At 38.0% G+C, this 26,597-nt stretch overlaps 1 protein-coding gene across 2 annotated transcripts; it reads left to right on the top strand.

The window, feature by feature from the left end:
* Window positions 1-302: 302 nt before the first annotated feature.
* Window positions 303-25,193, top strand: LOC137131523 (complement factor H-like). 2 transcript variants are annotated; one of them, XM_067512905.1, is made up of 27 exons: window positions 303-630; window positions 764-946; window positions 1,185-1,290; window positions 1,600-1,676; window positions 1,802-1,984; window positions 2,607-2,789; window positions 2,930-3,124; window positions 3,197-3,376; window positions 4,075-4,239; window positions 4,481-4,645; window positions 5,578-5,742; window positions 7,640-7,810; window positions 10,030-10,200; window positions 11,938-12,099; window positions 12,983-13,156; window positions 13,261-13,455; window positions 13,943-14,098; window positions 14,546-14,731; window positions 15,515-15,682; window positions 19,678-19,857; window positions 20,166-20,271; window positions 20,533-20,609; window positions 22,532-22,714; window positions 23,367-23,549; window positions 23,740-23,928; window positions 24,353-24,532; window positions 24,878-25,193. In XM_067512905.1, exons 1-27 carry the CDS (start codon window positions 561-563, stop codon window positions 25,069-25,071), a joined length of 4,347 nt encoding a protein of 1,448 aa, XP_067369006.1. In that variant the 5' UTR covers window positions 303-560; the 3' UTR covers window positions 25,072-25,193. The 2 variants fall into 2 exon arrangements, with proteins under 2 accessions (XP_067369006.1, XP_067369007.1); XM_067512906.1 differs by lacking the exon at window positions 5,578-5,742 and having other exon boundaries at window positions 304-630; window positions 13,943-14,176.
* The last annotated feature ends 1,404 nt before the right edge of the window (window positions 25,194-26,597 follow it).

Here is a 26,597-nt window from a genome sequence, read left to right as displayed (position 1 = left end):
GACAAATGAAGGCAAACTCTGCATTGGGTAACAGCAACATTTTGATTCCCGGTCTGTTTGGAAAGTTTCACCCTCCATCAACACACTAAAATCTGTTGAAAAGAGATTGAGAGTAATCTGAGCCAACTAGCTGTGTGTTTTGTTGACTTTATTGATTAATGCAAATGCTTTCGGGAAGAAAAAAACAAACAGCCCTTTGGTTTTACAGGATTGCTTCATCTGTTACTGAGGATACACAATGTCACTGAAGCTGCGTACATTTCATTAAAGAGAATTGCACTTATTGCTCTCGTTTCCGTGATTCTGCCTGTTCTGCAGTTTCCATCTGACTCTGTGTGTGCTAATGTGAACAAACTTGTGTTTGAGAATCCACAGTGTGAAGCATTTGGATTTGGTTACTTCTCTGTTTCTGTTCCCTTTGAGCCTAGGAACCTATGTGGAGGCTGGAACAGAGTTGCGTAAGTCATTGGGCAATCTCTTCTTGCCTGTGAAATCCATGGCTCTTTCCTTCAGTCTCCAGTTTCTACTTCTGCTTGGTGGGTCAGAGTAATGAAGATAAAATGCACAAAATCCGGCGAAGCTGTGTCCTTTTTCTGTGGATGTACACACTGACCTTTGTGAAAAGTCAAGGTAGGAGCAAATAGCTTGAGTATCTTCTCTGGTCTTGTTATCCTTTCTATGTAATTAACTTTTTTGTATTGATGTGACTTTCTTGGGGTGAACACAAAAGGATGTGGCTCTGTTTATTGCTATTGTCCCACAGATTGCACACTTGCGCAGTTCACAGGAAGCAAACTGTTTGATTTAAATTTTGACACGAGTGATTTGGAGGCCAGCTATCCTCCTGGAAAACAAGTGAGAGTGAGCTGCAACGTTGGCTACACTGGCTTTTTCAAACTGATCTGCACCGAGGGAAATTGGCAGTCTATAGGAACTAAGTGTGAAGGTGAGTGAGCATCTTCTATCCTTTGGAAATAAACATTTCTTCAGCCATTGTGTGTGGTAATCACTAGCGTGCATATGTGTCACGGTGTATTTATGCGGTTTAATGTTGGGATTTGTGCGCAATACCAAAGCAGGACGAACATTATTGTTCATTAAACTATGGTACATTTTAATTGAATGGAAGAACAACTTTAAGCGTGTACATTTACTGTTATTCTTTCGTATTGCTGTGTTTTAAGCAAAATCATGTGGTCATCCTGGGGATGCGCAGTTTGCGGACTTTCATCTGGAAAAGGGCGATGACTTTGTCTTTGGGTCGCAAGTTGTGTACAACTGTCACAAAGGGTATGAAAGTTCTACATTAACATTTACATTTGACTCTAAGTGACTTACAGTCAAAGTAAAGTCATGAAGTCACGGAAAAAACGTTAAAGCAAAGTGCCATGAGAAGAAGTGTTTCTGTTTTGCTTTTTTTATTTAAGTGCACAGGAAGTTGCACAACAGTTCTGTTTTCAGCTGCTTTTTGTATATTGGGAGTGAGGCTGCTGACTTTCTGCTGCATTTCACAATTACCCACGTATAGTTCGACGGGAATAACAAGAAGTTCAAAATAAGTTTGAACATTATACTTTTGTTACAATGTACTTCTTTCAGGTATCAAATGGTCAGTCGGAGGAACTACCGGACCTGCATGGCAGCAGGCTGGGATGGGGTTGTTCCTGTCTGTGAAGGTAAGAGCTGAAAATACGAATCTCACAGACAGAAATGTCACACTTTATGCTTTTCTGGAAAATGTTGTAACTTTATTATTCCCCTTTTCTAGATTAATACATTTAAACAATTTTTTTCCTTCCAGCCCTACAGTGCCCAGTGATTCACATAAACGATACTATTCAGGTGACCGGGGACCCAGAGGAAGCAACCTACGGCAATGTACTTCGATTCAGCTGCAAGTCCAGCACTGAAATCCTGTATGGACCAGCAGAGATTTATTGTGATGAAAATGGAATGTGGAGTGATAATCCTCCACGCTGTGAAGGTACAAACTGACCACTTTATATCTTACTACTACATTCAAATGCTAATTCAATTCCGATCTTAATGTTATTAGACCTGAGAACCCAATTTTGGAAACATACACTTTACTTTCTGGACCAAAGTTACCACATCTGTAAGCAGCACATCTGCCCATTCGATACAACACAGCTGGGAACATGGGAAACCTCTGTCCAAAAGTTTTGATGTCTTCAAGTCATCACAGTAAAATTATCAAACATTCACCACCATAAATAGTTTGTAAATAACATTCTTTTAGATTTGTTTTTGTTCATTAAACAATTTTTACCAGCTGAGATGTGATAGGAAAAAAAAAAGAAAAACAATGGAGATGGAATAAAAGTCCCCAGTTGCTCAAAGACATGGGACAATTCTAAATTCATGATTAGCCTCTTTTAGATTTTTTACTGTGGAAAAAGCCACAGGAAGTATTGGATTATGTCAATGGATCTGTTAAGTGATCTGTTCTCTGGAACACGAAAGAGTGTTGGTACAAGGAACATGGAAATCATCTGTGATTATTAACTGATTATTAACTGAATTCAATCCTCTATTTGTACAGATTATTATTGTATGTTCATGCTTGTGTGTATATCCTTCAACAGCTGTAAAATGTAAAGTACCTGAGATTGAACATGGTACAGTGACTGGAGATATCACAGATTACAATGAACATCAAATCCTGTATTTTGAGTGCAATGCTAGATATGGAAAGTCTGAAGAAAGACCTTCAAAATGCACAAAAATGGGACAAAGAGCAGACTGGAGCCCCACACCTGCATGCGAACGTGAGTTTTAGCTGATGAATAACATTTATCAGTTATATGTTTATAATTAGTAAAAACTTAAAAATTTATTATAATATAATATATATTATAATATTGCTAAAAACTAACAGAGAATGTGCTTAATTCCCCAACAACTGCAGCAATTAAATGCAAACTGCAACTTTCACAACTTGAAGGAACCAGATATGACCCTCCCCACAGAAATGTGTTTTCACCTGGTGAGACTTTGAGAGTAACATGTGAAGCGAGGTACTGGATTTTTAACCCTCAGGACAGCTCAACAGTAGTTACTTGCAGAGATGATGGACAATGGACCAGTGATCCAACATGCAAAGGTATAAAACTACATGAACCCATTATGACATTGTTCTTTACTCTGCGATAGTTCAACATGTCTGTTTTCTTAGAGGTTACATGCAGCCGTCCATATGACCAGCACATTTATTACTGGGACAACTATTGGCAACGAAAGAAAACACTGGGGGACACTGTAAGATACAGCTGTACATCAGGCTACAAAAGTACTAACGGAGCCACCAGGGCCACATGCACAAGAGATGGATGGACTCCAGATCCACTTTGTCAAGGTATTTTGAAATTTACTTTCATAGGTTTATTGCATAAACATTTTCATATACACATCCATTAACCTATAACATCATCAATAAAATCTCAGTGTTTACACAAAAAACTCATGTATCTTTTGACATTGAGTTAACTTCTCCAAGGACCCAATAATTGTTCCCATTTTGAAACATAGCTGTTAAGTCTCTCTGCTATGTTCTGCATGCAAAACATCCTCAGTCCAAGAACAGTGAAATGTCTAAATAATATGCTCAACATCTAACTGGTTGAAAATTGTTGAACAGAAGCATTAAAGGCTGCTACAATTATCAGAGCAAGCTTAGCTCTGATATATAATTTACTGATGCCGTGGGGAAATTATTGTTTACTGTATATTCAACGTGCGCTAATACTTGAGGGTTTAGTGTCTTGTCCAAGCAAACTTGGTACAGTGGTTTAGCACATGCATTTGTTTTGTGAGCATAGATCACACATTCAACAAATGTACTTGAATCAATAGCAACAATTAAATCCGACCTCAAATAAAGAAAATTCCAGTGATATACACACACACACACACACACACACACTGCAAAAATCTTAAATGTGTACATTTGTCCACATGTGAAATAAAAGTAGCCTCCTGGAAGCTACTGCAGTAACAACACAGTGAATGTACTGTATGTAACCAAGTATAACTGCATTTTATTTATGTTTTCAGAAATAACGTGTGACAGACGTGAGATCCCGAATGCAGCTATTGACAACATGAAGGAGAAATACAAATATTCTGAATGGGCCAATTATGTCTGTAATGAAGGTTACAGAGGACGTTTTACTCTGACCTGTACAGAGCGTGGTTGGGAAGGAAATCCACAATGTACAGGTAAGAAAACACAGAACAACTAATTTAGCGTTGGCATGTTTTGGTTTGTGTTCCATCCAATAATATGTTTGATTGTGATTGTTAAATACATTGAGTTGTGTGTGCATGGAAACAAGGTTGGATCCTGGATTAAATATTCCTCCCCTTAATACATAGTGGAAGCAGTTTTTCAAACTTCAGCAACACAGTAAATACATACAACTGTGAATAACTGCATTTTGTTTCTTTCTTTTTTTTTCAGAAATAACATGTGACCCACCTCGTTACAGGAATGCTGACATTGTCAACTATAAGACAATATACAGATACAAAGAACAGGCAGTGTATGAATGCAGAGATGGTAATAGAGGAGGTTTTACTCTAACCTGTACTGAACAGGGATGGATTGGACGAACACAATGTACAGGTGAGAAATTACAGAATAAATGATTGTGTTGACATCTTTGTTACTTTGTTCCCTAAATGTTTTTACATGTAGCTTTCAAAATAAATTTTAGGACATAATCATCTGCTCAGAACTGTAAAATTCATTAATTCCAAGTCAAAATTAAATATACTGACTTTTTCAACACTCAACAATAATTGATGAAATGTATGAATGTTATGTTTAATATAATATTGCTTTGTATTCGTTAAATACATTTTTTAGGGCTTGATGTTGCAGTGTTGTTACTTTTGCTTAAGCTGAAATATCTGAGATTTTTACTAAATTATTTGACAATTTCTTTCAATCTAATGTGAAAAGAAAACACACCTACATCTTGTACAGAGGAAATACTAGAGCTTTGCTTGGTTTGTACTTCACTTCTAAGCTGCTTCGGACAAAGCATCAGCCAAATGTTGTAAACCAATTTGAGTAATTTCAGATCATTTGCAGAAGCAAATCACTGTGTGAAAGCCACAAATGGTGATTTGACTACAAGAATGAATAGGACTTTTATACAATGAGAAAGTGTTAAAGTCTGACAAGTTACTTTTTCTTCTAATTACCACTTTTCTTGCACAGAAGCCAACTTTGAATATTGTTTTCAAAGACAGTCAAGGGACATAACCATGCACACACTGACATTACAGGTCCAAAGCTCTGCTTTCATGTCCACACCTCAATGCTGAAAGCAGTTTGTCTCAATGTCTTCACCCAGTACAGCTTTGTTTTCAATGACATAAATTGGAGTTTACCTGTAGAAAAAGGGCCAATACACACAAAAATGATACATGTTTAAAGTAATACTTAGGGTTGCTTAAATGTGGAAAACGTGTGAAATAAAAGCAGCCTCCTAGAAGCTGCTGCAGTAAAACCACAGTGAATTTATAACTGGATTTTATTTACATTTTCAGAACTAACATGTGACAGACGTGAGATCCCGAATGCAGCTATTCAGAACATTAAGGAGAAATACACATTTTCTGAACAGGTCCATTATGTCTGTAACGAAGGTTACAGAGGACGTTTTACTCTGACCTGTACAGAGCGTGGTTGGGACAAAAATCCACAATGTACAGTTAAGAAAACACAGAACCACTAATTTAGCGTCGGCATGTTTTGGTTTGTGTTCCGTCCAATAATGTGTTTGATTGTAATTGTTAAATACATTGAGTTGTGTGTGCATGGAAACAAGGTTGGATCCTGGATTAAATATTCAAGCTAATTTTTCTTTACGTACACAATGTACATGTTTGGGGCTTTAACTACAGAGGGCCCTGCTTGATCATCCTGGACATAATTAAAAGCCAAGTGTGAACTTTAACAAAGTCACTGATATTAATGAATAATATTTCTAAGTTGGTAAAACAGTAAACAGTTTTTTAACACAACTGTTAAACAAACAAATTGATGCTGGTGAAAAGTAAAAGTGACACTGGTTGAACAACCATTAGCAGCTGTGGATTAGACCTGCTCAATGTTCAGGAGGAATTTTGAACCATTCTTCATCAGAAAACTGCTTCAAATCAGCCATATTCTTAGGACGTCTGGTGTAAATGAGTCGCTTATCATTCCACAGCATCTCTCTTAGGTCAAGGTCTGGGCTCTGAAGGGACCTCTCCAAAAGCTGGATTTTGTGTCTCCGTAGCCTTTATTGGGAGATTTACTTCAGTGGCAGGGTCATTGTCCAACTGCATCAACATGTTCTCATCCCACAGCGTCAAATTGTGCCACTTTGTTCGTCCTTTGGCATATTATATCGATGCCACAGGTGCACTTTGGCGTTACTATTGGACGCTCCAGGACCTTTTGACGCCACAGTAACAACTTTTGTACATGAAAAACTACATTAGGGTAATGTTACATTAAGAACCAGCTATGGTTAGGGTTAGGCTCAAAAAGTTCAAGGTACGATTAAGTTAGAAGAAAAATGAAATAAAAACGAATTGCTACAAACAGTGACAGCGGCACATATTTACTTCCTTACTATAGCAATCACACGAACTACGTTGTGAAACATTCATCAATAAAGCGAACAACATCTCACACTACAGTCGAGACACATAGACTAAAGTCCTATGTCTTGTTGTACCAGCCACCTCCCTGTGAGACTCTTTCTCTTCACATTTTACCTAATTGATTTTTGCCTCAAATATTGAGGCGTCAGGGTTTCTTTTTAACTACTCTGAAAGCTCAGAGCATCAATCGCGAACGGGTATTTTAGGTGTCTGCATATAATGGACTGTGCAAAGAGACGTTTTTTGACACCTCGGGAAGGAGAACAGCTGGACATTATCCAGTTTATCCTTGATAAACTTGGGAAATAAAGTCATCCAAGTCCAGAGGCGGCAAAGCAGCCCTACACCATGATGCTCCCTCCACATACACCACTTTTGGGATGATTCTGCATTGTGCCTTTAAAGTGATCTTGGCTGGGCACCAAATTCTATGGAGAGAAGCCACAGTATGAAATGGTCTCCATTTATAGACCGTGTTTAGATATGGACTGATGAATATCTGTAAATGATCCATCTATAAATAAGTCTTTGAGATTAGTCTGTGACCCTTTGCAGCTACATGGAAAACAACTTCTGACCGTAGGTCTACTGAGATCTTTTTTTGTGAGGCTTGGCTCACACCAGCTGATGCTGCTTGTGAATAGCACACTGACACTGACTGTTTTTAAAAGCACACCTGCATTCTCATTTCTCCAATTGGACAGTTTTGCAAATATCTGATTCCAGAAGACTTGTAGTGACATCAGAAGCCGAGTGTTGACATGACTATGATTAATGAGTGGGTTAAATGTTCACAAGTGTTTGTGTTTTATCAGCTGAGAAATATTGTGTTTGTTGCCATTTGTGACTTTGGTTTGGAGCACATACAGTCAGGTTCATTAATATTGGAACTGTAGAAGCAGTAACACTACAAACCTACAAAAGTGTATAACTACAGTCTACGTGTTTATTTTTTCAGAAATAACATGTGACCCACCTACTTACGACGATTTGGATATTGTCAACCCTAAGAAAAAATACAAATTCAAAGAACGAGCTGAGTACAAATGCAAGGATGCTGATAAAGAACATTTTTTTCTAACCTGTGGTGAAGACGGTTGGGGCAAAAAACCACAATGTACAACTACAGGTAATTACAGAAAAAAAGTGTTGCCAGGTTTTTTGTTTCTTCATTTGTTTTCTATATGTTTTTACATGCATGCATTTGAAATACATTTTAGGACATTATCGGATGCTCACAGTTGTTATATAATATAATCTCATTGTTTTATGTAATATTAGTAATTAGTAGATTAGTAGATTTCATTTGCAGACATTAAATTTACTCGTCATGTACAAAGGGACAACGATCTGGAAATTTATTCTTTAGACTGTGGAGAAACAGGTTGGATTGGGTCTTAAAAAATCCAAGAAAGAATATCATTACATAAAACTACACACATGTATTATTTTATTATGTCTGCAGCATTTCAAACTGAAAAAGGTTAAAAACTCATATCGTAAAGCTCCTTGGTTAAACCTGCTACTTAAACAGACCATTTACTTAAATGCACAAGTAGCGTCTTGATGATTTGTGGGAACCACAACTCCAGTCATTCAATACATTTGCTAACTCACCATGAAAGTACTGTCGACAAATTAACTGTTTTTCGTCCACATCCATCTATTTGTTTCCAAAATAATTACATATTGTGTAATTTCTTTGCCTCACTTGATAATGCACCTCTTGCTGTTTAAATATTATGCATGTGCATATTGCAGCGATGGGGCTAAATTGATATATTGTGCAGCCCCAGTAAAAGTTATGACTCCGGACATCCCTCATTCCTGTAGCAAGCAGCTGTGGATTAGACCAGCTCAATGTTCAGGAGGAATTTTGAACCATTCTTCATCAGAAAACTGCTTCAAATCAGCCATATTCTTAGGTGTAAATGAGTCGCTTGTCATTCCACAGCATCTTTCTTAGGTCAAGGTCTGGGCTCGGACGGGACCTCTCAAGAAGCTGGATTTTGTGTCTCCGTAGCCTTTATTGGGAGATTTACTTCAGTCGCAGGGTCATTGTCCAACTGCATCAACATGTTCTCATCCCACAGCGTCAAATTGTGCCACTTTGTACGTCCTTTGGCATATTATATCGATGCCACAGGTGCACTTTGGCGTTACTATTGGATGCTCCAGGACCTCTTGACGCCACAGTAACTTTTGTACATGAAAAACTACATTAGGGTAATGTTACATTAAGAACCAGCTATGGTTAGGGTTAGGCTCAAAAAGTTCAAGGTACGATTAAGTTAGAAGAAAAATGAAATAAAAACGAATTGCTACAAACAGTGACAGCGGCACATATTTACTTCCTTACTATAGCAATCACACGAACTACGTTGTGAAACATTCATCAATAAAGCGAACAACATCTCACACTACAGTCGAGACACATAGACTAAAGTCCTATGTCTTGTTGTACCAGCCACCTCCCTGTGAGACTCTTTCTCTTCACATTTTACCTAATTGATTTTTGCCTCAAATATTGAGGCGTCAGGGTTTCTTTTTAACTACTCTGAAAGCTCAGAGCATCAATCGCGAACGGGTATTTTAGGTGTCTGCATATAATGGACTGTGCAAAGAGACGTTTTTTGACACCTCGGGAAGGAGAACAGCTGGACATTATCCAGTTTATCCTTGATAAACTTGGGAAATAAAGTCATCCAAGTCCAGAGGCGGCAAAGCAGCCCTACACCATGATGCTCCCTCCACATACACCACTTTTGGGATGATTCTGCATTGTGCCTTTAAAGTGATCTTGGCTGGGCACCAAATTCTATGGAGAGAAGCCACAGTATGAAATGGTCTCCATTTATAGACCGTGTTTAGATATGGACTGATGAATATCTGTAAATGATCCATCTATAAATAAGTCTTTGAGATTAGTCTGTGACCCTTTGCAGCTACATGGAAAACAACTTCTGACCGTAGGTCTACTGAGATCTTTTTTTGTGAGGCTTGGCTCACACCAGCTGATGCTGCTTGTGAATAGCACACTGACACTGACTGTTTTTAAAAGCACACCTGCATTCTCATTTCTCCAATTGGACAGTTTTGCAAATATCTGATTCCAGAAGACTTGTAGTGACATCAGAAGCCGAGTGTTGACATGACTATGATTAATGAGTGGGTTAAATGTTCACAAGTGTTTGTGTTTTATCAGCTGAGAAATATTGTGTTTGTTGCCATTTGTGACTTTGGTTTGGAGCACATACAGTCAGGTTCATTAATATTGGAACTGTAGAAGCAGTAACACTACAAACCTACAAAAGTGTATAACTACAGTCTACGTGTTTATTTTTTCAGAAATAACATGTGACCCACCTACTTACGACGATTTGGATATTGTCAACCCTAAGAAAAAATACAAATTCAAAGAACGAGCTGAGTACAAATGCAAGGATGCTGATAAAGAACATTTTTTTCTAACCTGTGGTGAAGACGGTTGGGGCAAAAAACCACAATGTACAACTACAGGTAATTACAGAAAAAAAGTGTTGCCAGGTTTTTTGTTTCTTCATTTGTTTTCTATATGTTTTTACATGCATGCATTTGAAATACATTTTAGGACATTATCGGATGCTCACAGTTGTTATATAATATAATCTCATTGTTTTATGTAATATTAGTAATTAGTAGATTAGTAGATTTCATTTGCAGACATTAAATTTACTCGTCATGTACAAAGGGACAACGATCTGGAAATTTATTCTTTAGACTGTGGAGAAACAGGTTGGATTGGGTCTTAAAAAATCCAAGAAAGAATATCATTACATAAAACTACACACATGTATTATTTTATTATGTCTGCAGCATTTCAAACTGAAAAAGGTTAAAAACTCATATCGTAAAGCTCCTTGGTTAAACCTGCTACTTAAACAGACCATTTACTTAAATGCACAAGTAGCGTCTTGATGATTTGTGGGAACCACAACTCCAGTCATTCAATACATTTGCTAACTCACCATGAAAGTACTGTCGACAAATTAACTGTTTTTCGTCCACATCCATCTATTTGTTTCCAAAATAATTACATATTGTGTAATTTCTTTGCCTCACTTGATAATGCACCTCTTGCTGTTTAAATATTATGCATGTGCATATTGCAGCGATGGGGCTAAATTGATATATTGTGCAGCCCCAGTAAAAGTTATGACTCCGGACATCCCTCATTCCTGTAGCAAGCAGCTGTGGATTAGACCAGCTCAATGTTCAGGAGGAATTTTGAACCATTCTTCATCAGAAAACTGCTTCAAATCAGCCATATTCTTAGGTGTAAATGAGTCGCTTGTCATTCCACAGCATCTTTCTTAGGTCAAGGTCTGGGCTCGGACGGGACCTCTCAAAAAGCTGGATTTTGTGTCTCCGTAGCCTTTATTGGGAGATTTACTTCAGTCGCAGGGTCATTGTCCAACTGCATCAACATGTTCTCATCCCACAGCGTCAAATTGTGCCACTTTGTACGTCCTTTGGCATATTATATCGATGCCACAGGTGCACTTTGGCGTTACTATTGGACGCTCCAGGACCTCTTGACGCCACAGTAACTTTTGTACATGAAAAACTACATTAGGGTAATGTTACATTAAGAACCAGCTATGGTTAGGGTTAGGCTCAAAAAGTTCAAGGTACGATTAAGTTAGAAGAAAAATGAAATAAAAACGAAACGGTACAAACAGTGACAGCTGCACATATTTACTTCCTTACTATAGTAATCATGCGAACTACGTTGTGAAAAATTCATCAATAAAGCGAACAACATCTCACACAGTAATAGTTATGACTCCGGACATCCCTCATTCCTGTAGCAAGGGGTCATTAGGTGTGGCTTCCATGGTGAATGCGTAAAATCAAATGTATTCAGGTCAGGAGAGAAATAAATGGTGCTTTTTCACTGCATAGTACCAGCTCGATTGGACTTTACTAGATTTATTTGTTTTTCACTCAGGCAAAAACTGCAAAAGCTGATTACCCTGTTCTTTATTGGTATCACTTCTGCTGAGGCTTTAAGCAAGCCAAACAATGCCATGAAAACACTGACCAGACTACTGTTTGGTCAGAGTGAATGAACTTCGTACCTAATCTGAGAAGAGTAGAGACAATTTCTGCCAGTAGACCAGCATGGCGATTCTTAGAGTCACGGCACTACAATGTTTCGGTTATTGCTCTTGGATTGATGCTGCACAGAAGTAACTTTTTATTGTTTTGTTGCAGAGTGTCAAAAACCGGAATTTGCAAATGGATTTATAGTTGGCCCTGACGAGAACAAAATGTACTACTACACCTGCAATGAAGGTTATAAGCTTTTGACCAAAGGATGGTGGAGTGCAGCCAAATGTAATGACAGCGTGTGGTCTGAACTTCATCAGTGCATCGGTAACTCATAGTTCATGCCTTACAGGTCTAGCTATAACAAAACCATTACTCTGTTAAGAGTCATTGGGAGGATGGACATTCAGTGCAACGCACTCAGTGTTGCCAGATCCTGCAAATAATCAGAATTATTGTATTTTAAGGGACATTTTCATACATTTAAAATTCAGATTGCAGAGCACAAGTTTATGACTTACAGCAAGAACTTGAAGGTCTCCTGAAGCGCAGCTCATATCAAATGCAGTGGGCTCCCGTTTCAAATCAGCTATACATCATTTATATGGAGTAAAATTTTGTATAAATATTTTGACCTATTACAAGACTTCCATAAGAGAAAAACACATTATACAACCTGCCCAGTAATTGCTCTATGTACAGTACCTCCCAGCTAAGCTCAGACTGTAGTTTTTGTGGAGATGACTGCATGTGCCACATTCAATGGTTTAATCGTACTCCTGACTTGGATGTTTTCTTGTATACACATCCTGTCTTCAATTCTTCAAAGATCTAGTGACATTTGACTTGTAGAATTAAATTTCTACAACACTCCTGACCAGTAACTGGACCTTTCAAGAATTGATGTATTTATACTACAACCCTTGAAACACATTCACTGCACACAGGTCCATTAAACTCTATGTGTAACCTTCTTAAATCATTTTAAAGTGGAATTAAAACATATGCAACACAGACAGTTTCACCTGTGACATAAGAGTTTTTGTTGTTGTTGTTGTTTTGTCCATATAGTTAAATGGGATTGAAGGTTGAATGTTCCATGGGGATTGAATATTTTTTATAGGCATTGAATTGAGGAATTCTATGTAATTATTTCTAATATAATTTGTAAGCAAATATAGTAATTTTATTGTAATTGTATCCACTATAGCGAACACAAGCTGTAGCCTTCCTGATGTTCCTAATGGAGAAGTGACACCTAAACAAAATAGTTATGAACAAGATGCAAATGTGCTGATCATTTGTAAACAAGGATACCGATCTGAGGTCGCTGAATTGACTTGCCGCGAAGGAAAATGGCCAGAACTCCAACAAATCTGTACACGTGAGTCACCTTTGGTAGTATTTTATCAGATTTTTAGATTTAGTACTTTTAGTGTGAATACAAAGATTATAAAGTGTAACCTCATATGTTTCCATCTCTTGTAGCTATGACCAACACCTGCCCACCCCCACCCAAAGTTAAAAATGCTGTTGTTGTGACGTCATATCAGAAAGAATATTTGCATGACTCTGAAGTAACTTACCAATGCCGTCAATCGTACACAATTGAGGGAAACAACAAGATTACATGCAAAAATGGGGAATGGCAGAATGTGGACATTACGTGTACAAATGTAACATGTACGTATATCTTTAAACACTGCACGACATATTTCAGAGAAATCTTTAAGACCCCATTTTTAAATCTGGACGTCATTATGAAAGAACAGAAGAAAAATCCATTTTTGTCATTAAGTGGTTTAGCAGCCTCTGAATAAATGCATATTGTTCTCTGCCACATTACACTGGGTGTCAATAGTAAGGGTTACTTAATTACATTAGAAGATTGCTAAGAATAAAATTGCCCAATATGAAATGCTGTGTTAATCCAGGTTTGAGCTTTTAAAACAAGGTTTCAGGAAAAGAAAATTACTGCCTTGTGCGTTGTTAAAACCCTGTACTCCAGTGGTTTATTATTTTGGCCTTTATTTTTTCAGCTGGGTTAGAAATATATGTTTATTGCACATTGAGATAAACTTCCTTGAAGCTAACGGGGTTAGTTGGCGTTTCCATGCAGTTTAACATTGTGCTGGTCACAGGAAGTTAACACAATGCTCTAAATTTACAGATGTGGCTGCTGACAAACCCACAGACACAAACATGAGACCAGCATTGACAGTTGTGAGCTGTGAACCGCCTCCTGATGGACTTACAATAGAAAATTTACCAGAAGATCAGGAACACACACTTCCTGAGCACAGGATTGAAATCAGCTGTCCTCAAGGTACACGTCTGAATGGCTCCTCACAGCTGACTTGTGGTGAAAATGGACAGTGGGACAATCCATTTCCCACTTGTGAAAGTAAACCCTTTTAAACCTTCTATTTAAAGTTACTTACTCAGAACAAAAGGCAGTAAGAACATTACTGTTACATGTAAATTGTGTGCAGGTAGCAGCAGGAAAACACAGCCTCCATCCTCTAAAAAAGTGTTAAAGCAAAATGAATCGTTATCTTTTAGGCTGATTATTATAAGACTTTATTATTTCAAGACACCAGGCAGATTAAGGATTTGGTCTCCACAAATTCCACTAAAAAGTGCTGTAAATATCTGACTCCGTAGCTGCAAAAGGCAGTGCAATTAAATATGCAGTTGTTTATAATATTACACGTACACTTATTAAGCATATTATGCCTGTTCATTGAACTGCTTTTTTTTTTTTTTTTTACAGAAGAGTGCATTGTTACAAGTGTATCATCAGGTGTAGCCATAACACAACACCAACAAGGCGATAAATTAAGCATAGGACAAAAATTAGAATTTACTTGCAAGAAGTCTAACAAAGTTATTGAAGGCAAAGCAACAGTTGAATGTTTAGAAAATGGACAGTGGAGTGATCCCTTTCCAACATGTGGACGTAAGTGAAAGATTTTTATTAATATTATTATTATTATTTGGGTCCTTTTGGGAATGTTGAACCTGCAACGGCTGTGGAGCAATTCATTCTAAATCAGTTACTTCGGGATGAAAAGCAATGGTCTGTAAAGTTATGTCAAATTTATACTGAAAAACAGTGCGGTATTTAAAGGCAAGGACCAAGCTGGTCGGCATCTGTCCCCTACCCACAACCACTCTGTCGCTAGCAGCTTGTAAACTGACAGGCAATTCAGCATGTTTCATTAATGCTAAGCTCACTTTGTTTGAGAGGAATTTAGAGATGAGTGACCTGATCAGCCACAACATTAACACTGGTGTTGTTAATAATATCTTAGAGGACCAGGGTCAGTATGACCACTCTGAGCAGTCTGCAGCTCCACAGCCCCACGCACACCAAAATGTGATACTGTGTGCAGAGGAGGTAGAAGTACACAAACTCTATAATAAAGTAAAAGTGCAAGTATACTGTATATAGTATATACTATAATAATTTTCCACTAAAACTAGCACTTTAAATAAAGTGAAAGTAAACAATTATCCATGTAAAGTACTACACTATGCACATTATTGACATTTTACTTCTTACAAAACAAAAATCTTTTTTTCTATTGGTAAACGATTAACATCAGGTGTTAGGAGAATATCACATATCATTATATGGATCATGTACCCAGATAAACATCACTTTAACACCAGGATAAGTTGGCTTGAGAGTCATTTGCATCACAATAACATCTACACTCGTTACCTCATATTCTTTCAGCTCCTGGCTGTGGCAAACCACCACAGGTGGAAGGTGGAGTCATCATTGGTACTGTTGAAGCCACATATCGTTCTGGTGATAAAGTTGAATACACCTGTGAGGCTAACAGCAATCTGAGTTTTAAAAAAACCTGCAAGAATGGTGTGTGGACTGGAAACACGCGATGCAGTAAGTTGTAATATTATAAAAATACATTTTCCAAAATGCATCCTGAGAGGATTTTGCTAGTAAAACCTTTTAGAATTAATTGCAGTTTTATCTGTATTAGACATGCAAACAATAGAACTAATGTTAACAAAAATATGAATTATACAGAGACATTTAAAATTCTACTCATTAGATATTACGTTATCAAGCTGGACAAGATATAAGATATGTACAACAGTGGGCCTCATGAAAACCCATTTGTTCTTAATTATTTCGTACAAGTAATTCAAGTGAATTTGTAGCATTCACTAATTTTAGTGTCTGTGTTTTCTGCATGTTACTTTAAAAGGCATGAAATGAAAGCAAAGTAACAATCCTATACAGCCAACCTTTAATCCAAGGGGTTGGACAACAGTGTGGACTTAACCATTCAGGAATTATAACCATTTTAAGGCCAGATCAGATTAGACTAAAAGCACCTTCACAAAACACCTGCAGAGTTCTGGAATGAGATTGTTTAGTCTGATGAAACCGAGATGAACTTGTAGCAGACTGAAAAAAGTATGGAGAACAAAAGGAGAAACTCATGATCCAAAGCATCGTCACATCATGGCATGAGCATGTATGGCAGCCTGTGGAACCGGGTCACTGGTGTTTATTGATGATGTGACTGCTAATAAAAGTAGCAGGATAATTTGTAAAGTGTGTAGGGCTTTACTCTCTGCTTAGATTCAGCCAATTTGATAAGGACCCAAAATATACAGCAAAAGCTATTAAAGAGTTTCTGAGGGCAAAGAAATGGAAGATCCTACACGTGACAAGTGAACCTGACTTCACCTCAGAGCAGCTTTTCACTTACTGAAGACAAAGCTGAAGGCAGAAAGACCCACAAACAAGCAGCAGCTGAAGACAGCTGCAGTAAAGACCAGGAAAAGCATTTTGAGCTGAGGACACTCAGAATTTGTTCCAGGCTCAAGTCATTGAGTACAAAGGATTTTCATCCATATATCATAATCAAATAATTTCCCCATTGCATTTGGGTAGAAGTATTTGGAAAACGCTGCACAATAATTTCTGAAATAAATGGTATGTATCTGTTTTACAGGATAATGAGCTGTGGAATGAGACGACATGAAAAACCATAATATAGCATTTGCAACGATGCAACGTAACAGTCGTACTAACTTCATTTGCATTCAAGGAAAGAGTTGGTAGTGTAATAGCAATGTGCCAGCAATGTAGAGATGTGAGTCTCCTCCTCATTCACCAGTAAATGTTTGTAGTCAGCTGGATTTGATAAACAAGAGCTGGCTGGAAAAACCATGTTAATGATAACCAAGATAAAGAGTTGTGTACTGAACCAGTTATGTGTTGATCCACTGTGTATACTTCAGTGCTGTAGTGGACACTTTAATAAAACATATAAAGTCTGTTTTCTGCCTCAACATATAACTTTTTATGTGCTGTAAGAAAGAAACGTGTCAGCTTTTCTAAGTATTAAGTTTTGAATTCACTGGACAGAATTTTACAAATGTTTCCATAAATGCTGCTCAAATTCTCCACGTCTCTAAAAACCACGTATTTACTCAAGTAAAAGTACTAAGCAGACAAAGTACAAAGTGAACTACTCCATTAAGAAAACGGGGGCTTGAAATCCTTGGAAATGCTTGAATTTTAATACTTAATTGTAATTTTCAAGGCCTGAAGTGGGCCTGAATTTTGGATGACGTGCATGAAAATGCTTGAAACAGTAACAGTATGTCTTTCTCAATAAATATCAGTGCACCTGAGTAGTTAGTTTGCTTAGTAGGTGGATTAGGACATATTCAGTGAACAGACCCAACATTACTTAACAGTAACGGTAACGTTAGTAACTTTCTGCAACTGAAAAGTTCAGCAAATATTTTAACTACCCAACTTATGGCTAACTGAGTAAAGTTATAGCAAAGTGGGGGGAAAAAAACGTTTTCACATGGTTTGGAATAAGCAGTTTTTTCTCGAGCCTTAAATTGGTTCTCAGCTATGACCTCAATAATAAACACATGTTAGAATTATCACCTTTATGACATTTTCAACAAAAAAACTGAGAAATTAGAACCATGTAAAAGTAGAATTCATGGCAGAGCTGTTGTATTGGATTGTTTCATATTGCGTTGGTGGTCATAATGTTATGCCTAATAGGTGTGTAATGCAACCTTTTGCTTTACTTGGCACTAGTTGGGTACGATCAGAGAGGCGTGAAGTAAACCAGGACACAGGAATAGCTAATAGCTGCCATGCGGTCCAATAAAATGTTATGCGGAACGGCGTCAAAAGCTGCGCTCAAATCCAGCAGGAACAAGATGGTTAACAGTCCATTATCAGCAGCCATTAACAGATCATTAGTGACCTCAGCCAAGGCCGGTTCAGTACTGTCTTTGGGAAGAGACCAGGACTGAAATGATTCAAACAGATTGTTGTCATTAAGATGAAAATACATCTGTGCTGCAACTACTTTTTCTAGGATATTTGAGAGAAATGGCGAGTTATTGAGGTTATTGGGGTCAGCCCCAGGTTTCTTGAGAATTGGAATTGTAGCAGCTGTTTTAAGGGATGATGGAATAAGTCGAGTAATCAAAGAAAAGTGGATCATCTGAATAATATAGGGCGAAAGTAGAGGTGCACATTCTTTAACTAGGTGAGTTGGCAGAGGACCAACCAAACATTTTGAAATTTCTGATTCAGTTGGGAGCTTGAAGGTAGAACATAGCGGGCAGGGGGAATTTGAAAAGAAAAGGTTATGTAGTTCAGTATTGTAGTGAAAAACCAGAGGGTTGTCAAGTGACTGCAGAGGAGGTTACTGATAGCAGTGGTCAAAGTAGAGATTGACATTTTTATATTGCGAAAAGACAAGTTGTACAATACTGATTATAGTAATTATGGCAATGGAATTGTAGTGTTTAAAGTGAAAAGCAATATTATGGTTCATTTACCACTGAGCCTAATAATCTTAATTGTTTTCTGCGTGGGAATAAAATGTTCAGTACTTGATAAGTTGTCAACAACAGGGAATCTTATTGTAATGGTTTTACCTATAGTGAATTTAGGGTTAGAATAGAAGTAAAGCATGATGTCACGGGGACAGTGTCCTCAAATTAAGAAACGAGTGACTGTATTTAAGTGAAGTTATCAAGGTATCAGTCATTACAGAGCAATTTAATATTTACTGTCCAGTTAATTGAATTAATTCTACATCAGTGGCTGTTTTTTTTTTTGGGGGGGGGGGGGGGGGGACTTTGTACTGAAGTATCATCACAGCTGATGTCACAGTGAGTAGTCAAACAAACAGTTTGATCATCAGATATTGACATTACATTTATTTTAATGTTCTTACTGACCAGCCTTTTAACTTTATCATAAATTCCCCTCACGGCTTGTCTACATTAAATGACTGTATGTAAAGTCAAAGTCTTTCCAGCAGCTTTAGCATAGTGGACAAATCTATAATCCACTGTAGCATTTTATGAAATGTTGGGATGTCAAAAAAATACATTATAAAATGTCTAAGAACTGACATGACATGCGACGTGGTGCTGCTGTGAATGTGTAGGCTAATTTCCACAGCACATATGTGTCTGTTTTTCTCTGTGTCACGTTGTGTTGATTCAGCCTTGTGCAACCCCACTGGGCAGTCCACACCGTGACCCTCAGTGCGCCCTGAGGACTTGCCTTTGGGAAAACAGAGTTTGTTGAAGTTAGCCCCAGTTGGACTCTCATTTGTCTGCACAGCTACTCAAAATGCATTTGTCTTTCGTTCTTCTGTTTCTCCATCTGTGGTGGAACGTGGACCTTTCTCTTTCACAGAATGGTGAGACTGGCTTTCTAAACTACTGAAGAGTAAAACGTAGTATTATGAACGTAAAATACAGTGTTAACGTTAAAGCAAGATACGTTTGCAAATCTTTATTTAAACTGAACGCTTTGTGAGAATGTGTTTGATTTCCTCTTCTACACCCGTGTTTTTGTGTTGTTGTTAGTGTGTCAGAAGCTCCCGAATGTTCCTCATGCCTCGATTACGGAACAGAGCAAAAAGGTTCAGTACGGATTACGAGATGTGATACATTTCGTTTGTGAAACTGGTTACGTATCTGGCCTGACCATCAAGTTTGAATGTAAGGATGAGGGCTGGGTGGTAGCCCGCCCGGGAGAGTGCCGCTGTAAGTTGACTTTCTGTTGTTTTTAAGTCTAAATTGACTATTTCTGTTGTCCCTTGCTGGTATTTGATCATTCAGCAGCATTGCTGAACTTAGGTTTTCTGTCCCACTTTTTACTTTGCCGCTACTTCAGCGTAATAAATCCTGTTTCTGCATTGTAGAAATACATAAAATGTCATACTTTAGTTAGAAGGAACAACTATTACGCTTTTTTTTTTTCGAGTTATTGCAGAGTAGCGCAACATAGAGTCATCATCATTTAAAATAAATACCTTTATTGTACTGATGATCTAATATGCTTTTTCCTCTAGTAAAGCCATGTGAACTTCCTGATGACATTCCTAATGGCTACTATCAAATTATTCACGGTGAAGACTTTGTTTTTGGAGCAACTATAAAATATTTTTGCAATGAAGGGTATGCTATCTACCTTTACATTTGATACAAATTTTTATCCAAAGTAAATTCCTAGAGTGATAGAAAGGAAGAGGCCATGATAAGGAATGTTTCAGTTGTTCATGACATGAATTCCAGATTTAAAATCACTCACAGAAACTGGACGTGGTAATACACCACAATGAGAACAATACTGAGATTATCAAAGTAGGTAGTCGGTCGAGCCCCTTTATTGATGTGTTAATCTGACATTGGAAGGCTTTATTGCTGTGTTTATTGCAGGTATCAAATGATAAGTAGGGCTGACACCCGGATTTGTTCACTGAACAAATGGACCAATCATGTGCCCGTTTGTGAACGTAAGTTTGAGAAGCAACAGAGCTCTGTTACTGAGTCAAGTTTTTTTTGTTATTCCACAAAAAGTGCTTCTTGTAAATTTAATATAGCAGCAACAATTATTAAGCAAATTACTCTGACGTTTCAGTATTTCAGTTAATAAGAGTTGTAATGCATAACAAGTTGTTGTTTTGCATAATTTTATGCATAATCTCACTGCTTCATCATTGATACAAAATAAAAAAATATTTATAAAATTGCTATATTTTTAATTTAAAAAGTCCAACATACAAACCGTTGAACACCCAGAGTCGGTGTGTGGTGGCAGCAGCTTCAGTGAGGCTTGCCAGATGTCCCTCTTCCAAACAACAATTTTCAGCTCCTCCAGCAGAATTCTGAGATGTTCCCAGACCTTATAAGATTTCTAATTCCTCTAGTGTTTCTTGTGTCTTCCTTGGGTTCTCCTGGCAGCTGGGTGTGGCTGGAAGACCTCCAGTGGAAGGCACCCAGGAGCCATTCTTGTAAGATGTCTAAACCATCTAATGTCAGTCTGAGTTCATGACCATAGTTGATGGTTGGAATGTAGACTAACTGGTAAATTCAGAGCCTTAGCATATGGGTTAGGTCTCTCTTAGGTCTCACGGCGGCTCAGTACAGTATCTGCATTACTGCTGATGCTGCACCATTTGTGAACAAGACCCTAAAATATTTAAATCCACCATTTTCAGCAGAGAACAATGGCCTCAGACTCTCAGGTGGTGACTCGCATACCAGCAGCTGCACACTCGGCTGCAAACTGTCCCAGTGAATGCTGAAGGTTTGATGAAGCCGACATCATCTGCAAACCGTTGACAAGGGAAAACCTTGGCCAATAGCAATTGGGCACATGTTTGACTTCTGACCAAGAATACAGACGCAACACTCTCTTTAGTTACACAAGGAAGGGATTGCTCATAAAAATGGCCCTGCCACCCCATACTACTGCAATGGCCCCACAAACCCCCCAGGGAACAATTATTAGCCTTCTTCAAGTCTATGAAACTCATGTAGACTGGATGGGCATCCCGTGTCAGTCAAGACAGCCCTACATTGTCCAGAGCCTTTAGCATCTCAGGGTGAATCTCATCCACGCATATCACGCAAGCAGTGTGTTCTAGTGCCACTTGTTGGCCGAGACAAAAGATGATGTGAGGTGATGGAGCAGTTAGTCTTTGTCGCTGCTAGTTCTTTGACATTGTCTGGTGTGTCTCTGTCCTCAAGCTACTTTCACACTACAAAGACAAATAGCAGGGCTTTGGTAAAGCTAAAGTTCGGGGGGTGAGTTGTGTTCAGCATGTTTTTCTACATGCTAGATAGTTGTTTTGTTGTATCTATCCGCCACTGACAGACACACTAACATGTGCAGAAGTAGTTTGTTTTTTTTTGTCCTGGCAAGTGTCGTTACGTAACATGTTAAACACGCATAGTAAATAATCAGTGTACTATGACCTGAGTAATCAGCTTTTGCCATTTTGGTTATAATTCATTTATGCTCTGTAGTAAACTCGGTCTTTGCTACAGTGTCAAGACACTTGTTGATAGGATATTTGCATTAATGTGGACATTATTCGACTTTTCCTGTCATGTCGGGATCATTTTGTCTCACACAGTGAGGTGTACTGAGAGTCTATGCTGGGAATCCAAAGTATCGTCACTGGTAGTGTGAATGCAACACTATGGGTACAAACTAATGACAACTCATTATTCCCGTTCTTCTGAGTTACGTAGCATTGAGGATAAATCAGAATGTGGGCAGCTCCTCTCAGCTCTATGCATACATGCTTTCCTCTGTTAAAAATCCACTTTGGCATTGTGTCTCCTATGATGTTGATTTGCACATCACATTTTTACCTCATTCAGCTTGTATTTACTTCACTGACTTGACTGACTCTTTGTGTTTACTTAGCTTTAAGCTGTGACCCCCCGCCTGAAGAACTAATAATAAAAGATTTACAGGAAGATCGGGGACCCGTACTTCCTGACCGCTTCATCGAAATCAGTTGTCCTCCTGGGAAACGGCTGAATGGCAGTTCAGTGCTGACTTGTGGTAAAAATGGACAGTGGAATTATCCATTCCCTACTTGTGAAGGTAAACCTTTCAACATAGGAAGTATATACAGTAATATTGGGGTGGGTGAAAAAAAATAAATCATTTCCTCTCCATTTCTGACGATTCACAAAAAATTAGGTCTTGTAATAATATTGACCGAAAGAAAAATGTGGAACTCAACCATGAGGACAACAAGGACAGGAATGTGTTTTTAATCCCAACAGTGAGGTAATGAATGGGAAAATAAGAGTACAACTAGAGTTAATGTCAATTATAGTGGACTAGATAAAGATGAACCCTTCCTCCGGAAAGGAAAATACGTACAGCTCATCATTTCAGGAGGTTTCCGAGGGACAAGTGCTTATAACAAGTATTCACCACCTTTGACAGTTTCTCCAAAGATGGTCCAATGACAATTGGTTTTGTCATTTGAAACCATCTGGCTGCACAAGAGTTGAATTAGGTGAGCTACTGTAAAGGGTGCGAATACTTGTGCAGTCACTTATGTTCAGTTTTTGTTTTATGTAGAAAACACTTGCCAAGCAGCAGCCCCTCCCGACTCATGCATGTATGTTTTCCTCTGTTGAAAATCCACTTTGGGATTGTGTCTTCTACAGTCTCTAGATTTGTACATCACATTCTTGCCTCATTCAGCTTCAATGACTTGACCCGACTGTTTGTGTTTACTTAGTTGTGACCTGTGAACCCCCACCTGAAGGACTTATAGTAAAAGGGTTACCAGAAGATCACGGACCCATACTTCCTGAACGCTTGATCCAAATCAGTTGTCCTCCTGATAAAACTCTGAATGGCAGTTCAGGGCTGAGTTGTGGTCAAGATGGACAGTGGAATGGTCCATTCCCCACTTGTGAAGGTAAACCTTTTAACATAGGTAGATATTTCACATAGGGATTCATGTCCTTTACAATTCTGAATTGATTCACAAACAATAGATTTTTGTAATAAGGTTAACAAATGTTAAAAGAAAATGTGGGACTCACCATGAGGGTAGATTACAACTGGAGACATGATTTTAATATGATACACTTTCTTCTTCAAAACAGATAAATGCAGATTCACAGGAGTAGCACAAGGTGTGGTGTTCACCCCTAGATCAGCACGGGGTCACATGTTTAACAGAGGACAAAAGTTACAATTTGGCTGCCGCATGTATGGTCACTTTCTACATGGGAATGCAGAGGTTGTATGTTCAGGAAATGGACAGTGGAGTGATCCTTTTCCAACATGTGGACGTAAGTCCTATAGATCTGTTTTGCTTGTTTTGCTCTTTTTTTTATGGAAATGATGCGATAGGAGGCACTGCAAACCTGGGGGGGGGGGGGGGGGGGCAGTATTTTCCAAAATGTTAAAACTGCAAAAAGTGTGGAGCAATTTGATTATGTTGTGAAACAACTAATGCTAAAACAGAGATAATGTGGGACTGAGAGGTATTTGACAAGTCACCAAGCTGAAAGTCATTGATTAAATATTCCCCCCTCCCCCCTTTACAGTCTTTAACCAAAATCATCAATGTTGAAGCCATTTGGTTTCAAAAGTCATGTCTGGATCATGGATCTTTGTATGTGGATTAACAGGTTACTTCTCTGACTTTAGGTGATAATTTACATAAATAGAAGCTCATTAATACCTCAATCTTCTTGGTTCACATTCTTTCAGCTCCTTCAGGCTGTGGGAAACCACCACCTCTGGCAGATGGAGACACCAGGTTCACCTCTAAATTTAAATATAATCATAATGACAGAGTTGAATATACCTGTAAGAATTACTACACTATGAGGGGTGGGCCTTCCAAAATCTGCAACAATGGTGACTGGACTGGAAACATCACATGCCTCAGTAAGTTATCAGTATTGGATCATCTAAATATATTTTTCATATTGCAGACTATTTTGCATTTATGAGACTTTTTGTCAAGATTAAACTTTATGCGGAAACATCAGAGTCATTAGATATTGTGTTATGAAGGTGAACGAGTACTAAAAAATAATAAGTGTTATAAATGATACTGACCATATGAGTTGAAGCTCGGTAAACTACAAATGTTTTAACATGTGAATTTATTCTTTTAAGTTTAATATGTTTGTTGATGTTGCTTACGTAACCATTATTCATGTTTCACAGTTTGCTAGCTGTGTGTAATGTGCATTGTAGTAAATGTTATGTATCTGTTATATCTTGCAGGACCCTGCACAGTGGATAAAGAAATCATGTTAAAACATAATATTGCATTTCTGTATAGTTGGGAAGAGAAGCTGTATTCACCCCATGAAACTTTTCTCAGTTTCCGTTGCACAGGACGTACACGACATGTGGGCACAGTGTCAATGCGTCAGCAGTGCATTGATGGTGTAATTTCTCTCCCCACTTGCCAATAAATGTTTTTCATGGCTGGACAAACATGTAAATGATTAGCAACAGTAAATAGTTGGTGCTGAACCAGTTGTGTGTTGATCCACTTCAGTGTTGTGGCTGCCACTTTAATAAAACCTATCAAGTATCTCAGTCTGTTTTCTGCCTCAACATGTTCTAAAATAAACATGTTTATGTGCTTTGAAATGCTGTTATGTCGACTGTCTGTGGTGCTGAAGAGAAGGCGCTTCAACTGCATAACCTGCAAGCTGTACTCTGTGTTAAAATACAGTATGTGGTCATTGGTGATGGCACAGGGAAATTCCATCCATCTATTATCTGCACAACCTGGGCAGGTCTCCAGTCTGAGTCACCAATTCATCTAACATGCATGTCTTTGGACTGTGGGAGGAAACCCGACATTGTTTAGAACATATTAGAAAACGAAGATGATAATATTTTGGCTAGTAGTATACCTGCATATGGAAGCGGATTTTGTATATTTAGGCTTGTAGAGTTAGAGATTTTCTATTCTTTCAAGTGAAGTAAAGTAAAAGAAGAAAAGGTTCAGGCTGTGCTCAGCCAGGGGAAATCCAAAAATAACTATATATAAATATATACATATAAAAATGAAGAACAAAGACATTCAAATATGTAAAGCAATGAAATAAATGATAACAAAAGCTTTCAGTTCAAAAGATGTTTACTGAAAATACAATTGCTTCTCAACACATCTGAAAAGGAGAAGAAGAATTAACTTGTTTCATCTCACACATTCACAGATAATTATTTAAATAAATGCAGATTTCAGATTCAGATTTATATTAAACCTGATTTTTTTCTGTTCTGATTTGAATGTCAATCTATCATTCTCATTGTACAGTACACAATATGAATATACACATACAATATATGCAGTATAAATAAAAAGAAAACAGAAGAAGAAAACTGAGATGCAGTGAAGGTTTAATGTCAACCAAAATAAATAAACCGACCAAGAAATGTACACGGATGGTTTTTGTTGCCACGAAAGAACCTTTCAGTGGATTCACTCACTGCTTTTTATCCATTAACATGAAGCTCACTGATTCACTTTAATAGTTGATCATATATTTACCTCCTCTTTATCAATGCGGATAATAATCATGCTGCGGTGCAGACGTGAGGAGCTGTCGTACAGCACTTTATTTACAGTAAAATGCAGAGAACAATTTAATTCTATCAGTGAGTCATATTTTTGTTGTTCTGCCTTAAAACCTTCTTGCATTTCAAAGATCAGCGAGATCCGTGTGGATAAAGTTGGATACGTTACCCATCGGAGAGATGAACAACAGACTCGGCAGCAGCTTTCCTATTTCTCCTTCCTTTCAAAATGTGAGGGCAGTGAATTAAAACAGGTCAGGGCCCCAACACATATTGTTATTTAACCCCATTGTATCTTCGTTCATATTCTACACTGTTCTTTTGGCACATTTGATTTGCTAGTTTACCTTATTTTGAGACATCTGCACTTCAGTCTTCTGCACACAGACAACACAGTGAGCTTTTATAA

Source organism: Channa argus, chromosome 8 (genome assembly GCF_033026475.1).
Source record: "Channa argus isolate prfri chromosome 8, Channa argus male v1.0, whole genome shotgun sequence".
Lineage (NCBI taxonomy): Eukaryota > Metazoa > Chordata > Actinopteri > Anabantiformes > Channidae > Channa > Channa argus.
This window is presented reverse-complemented; position numbering and strand designations above follow the sequence as displayed.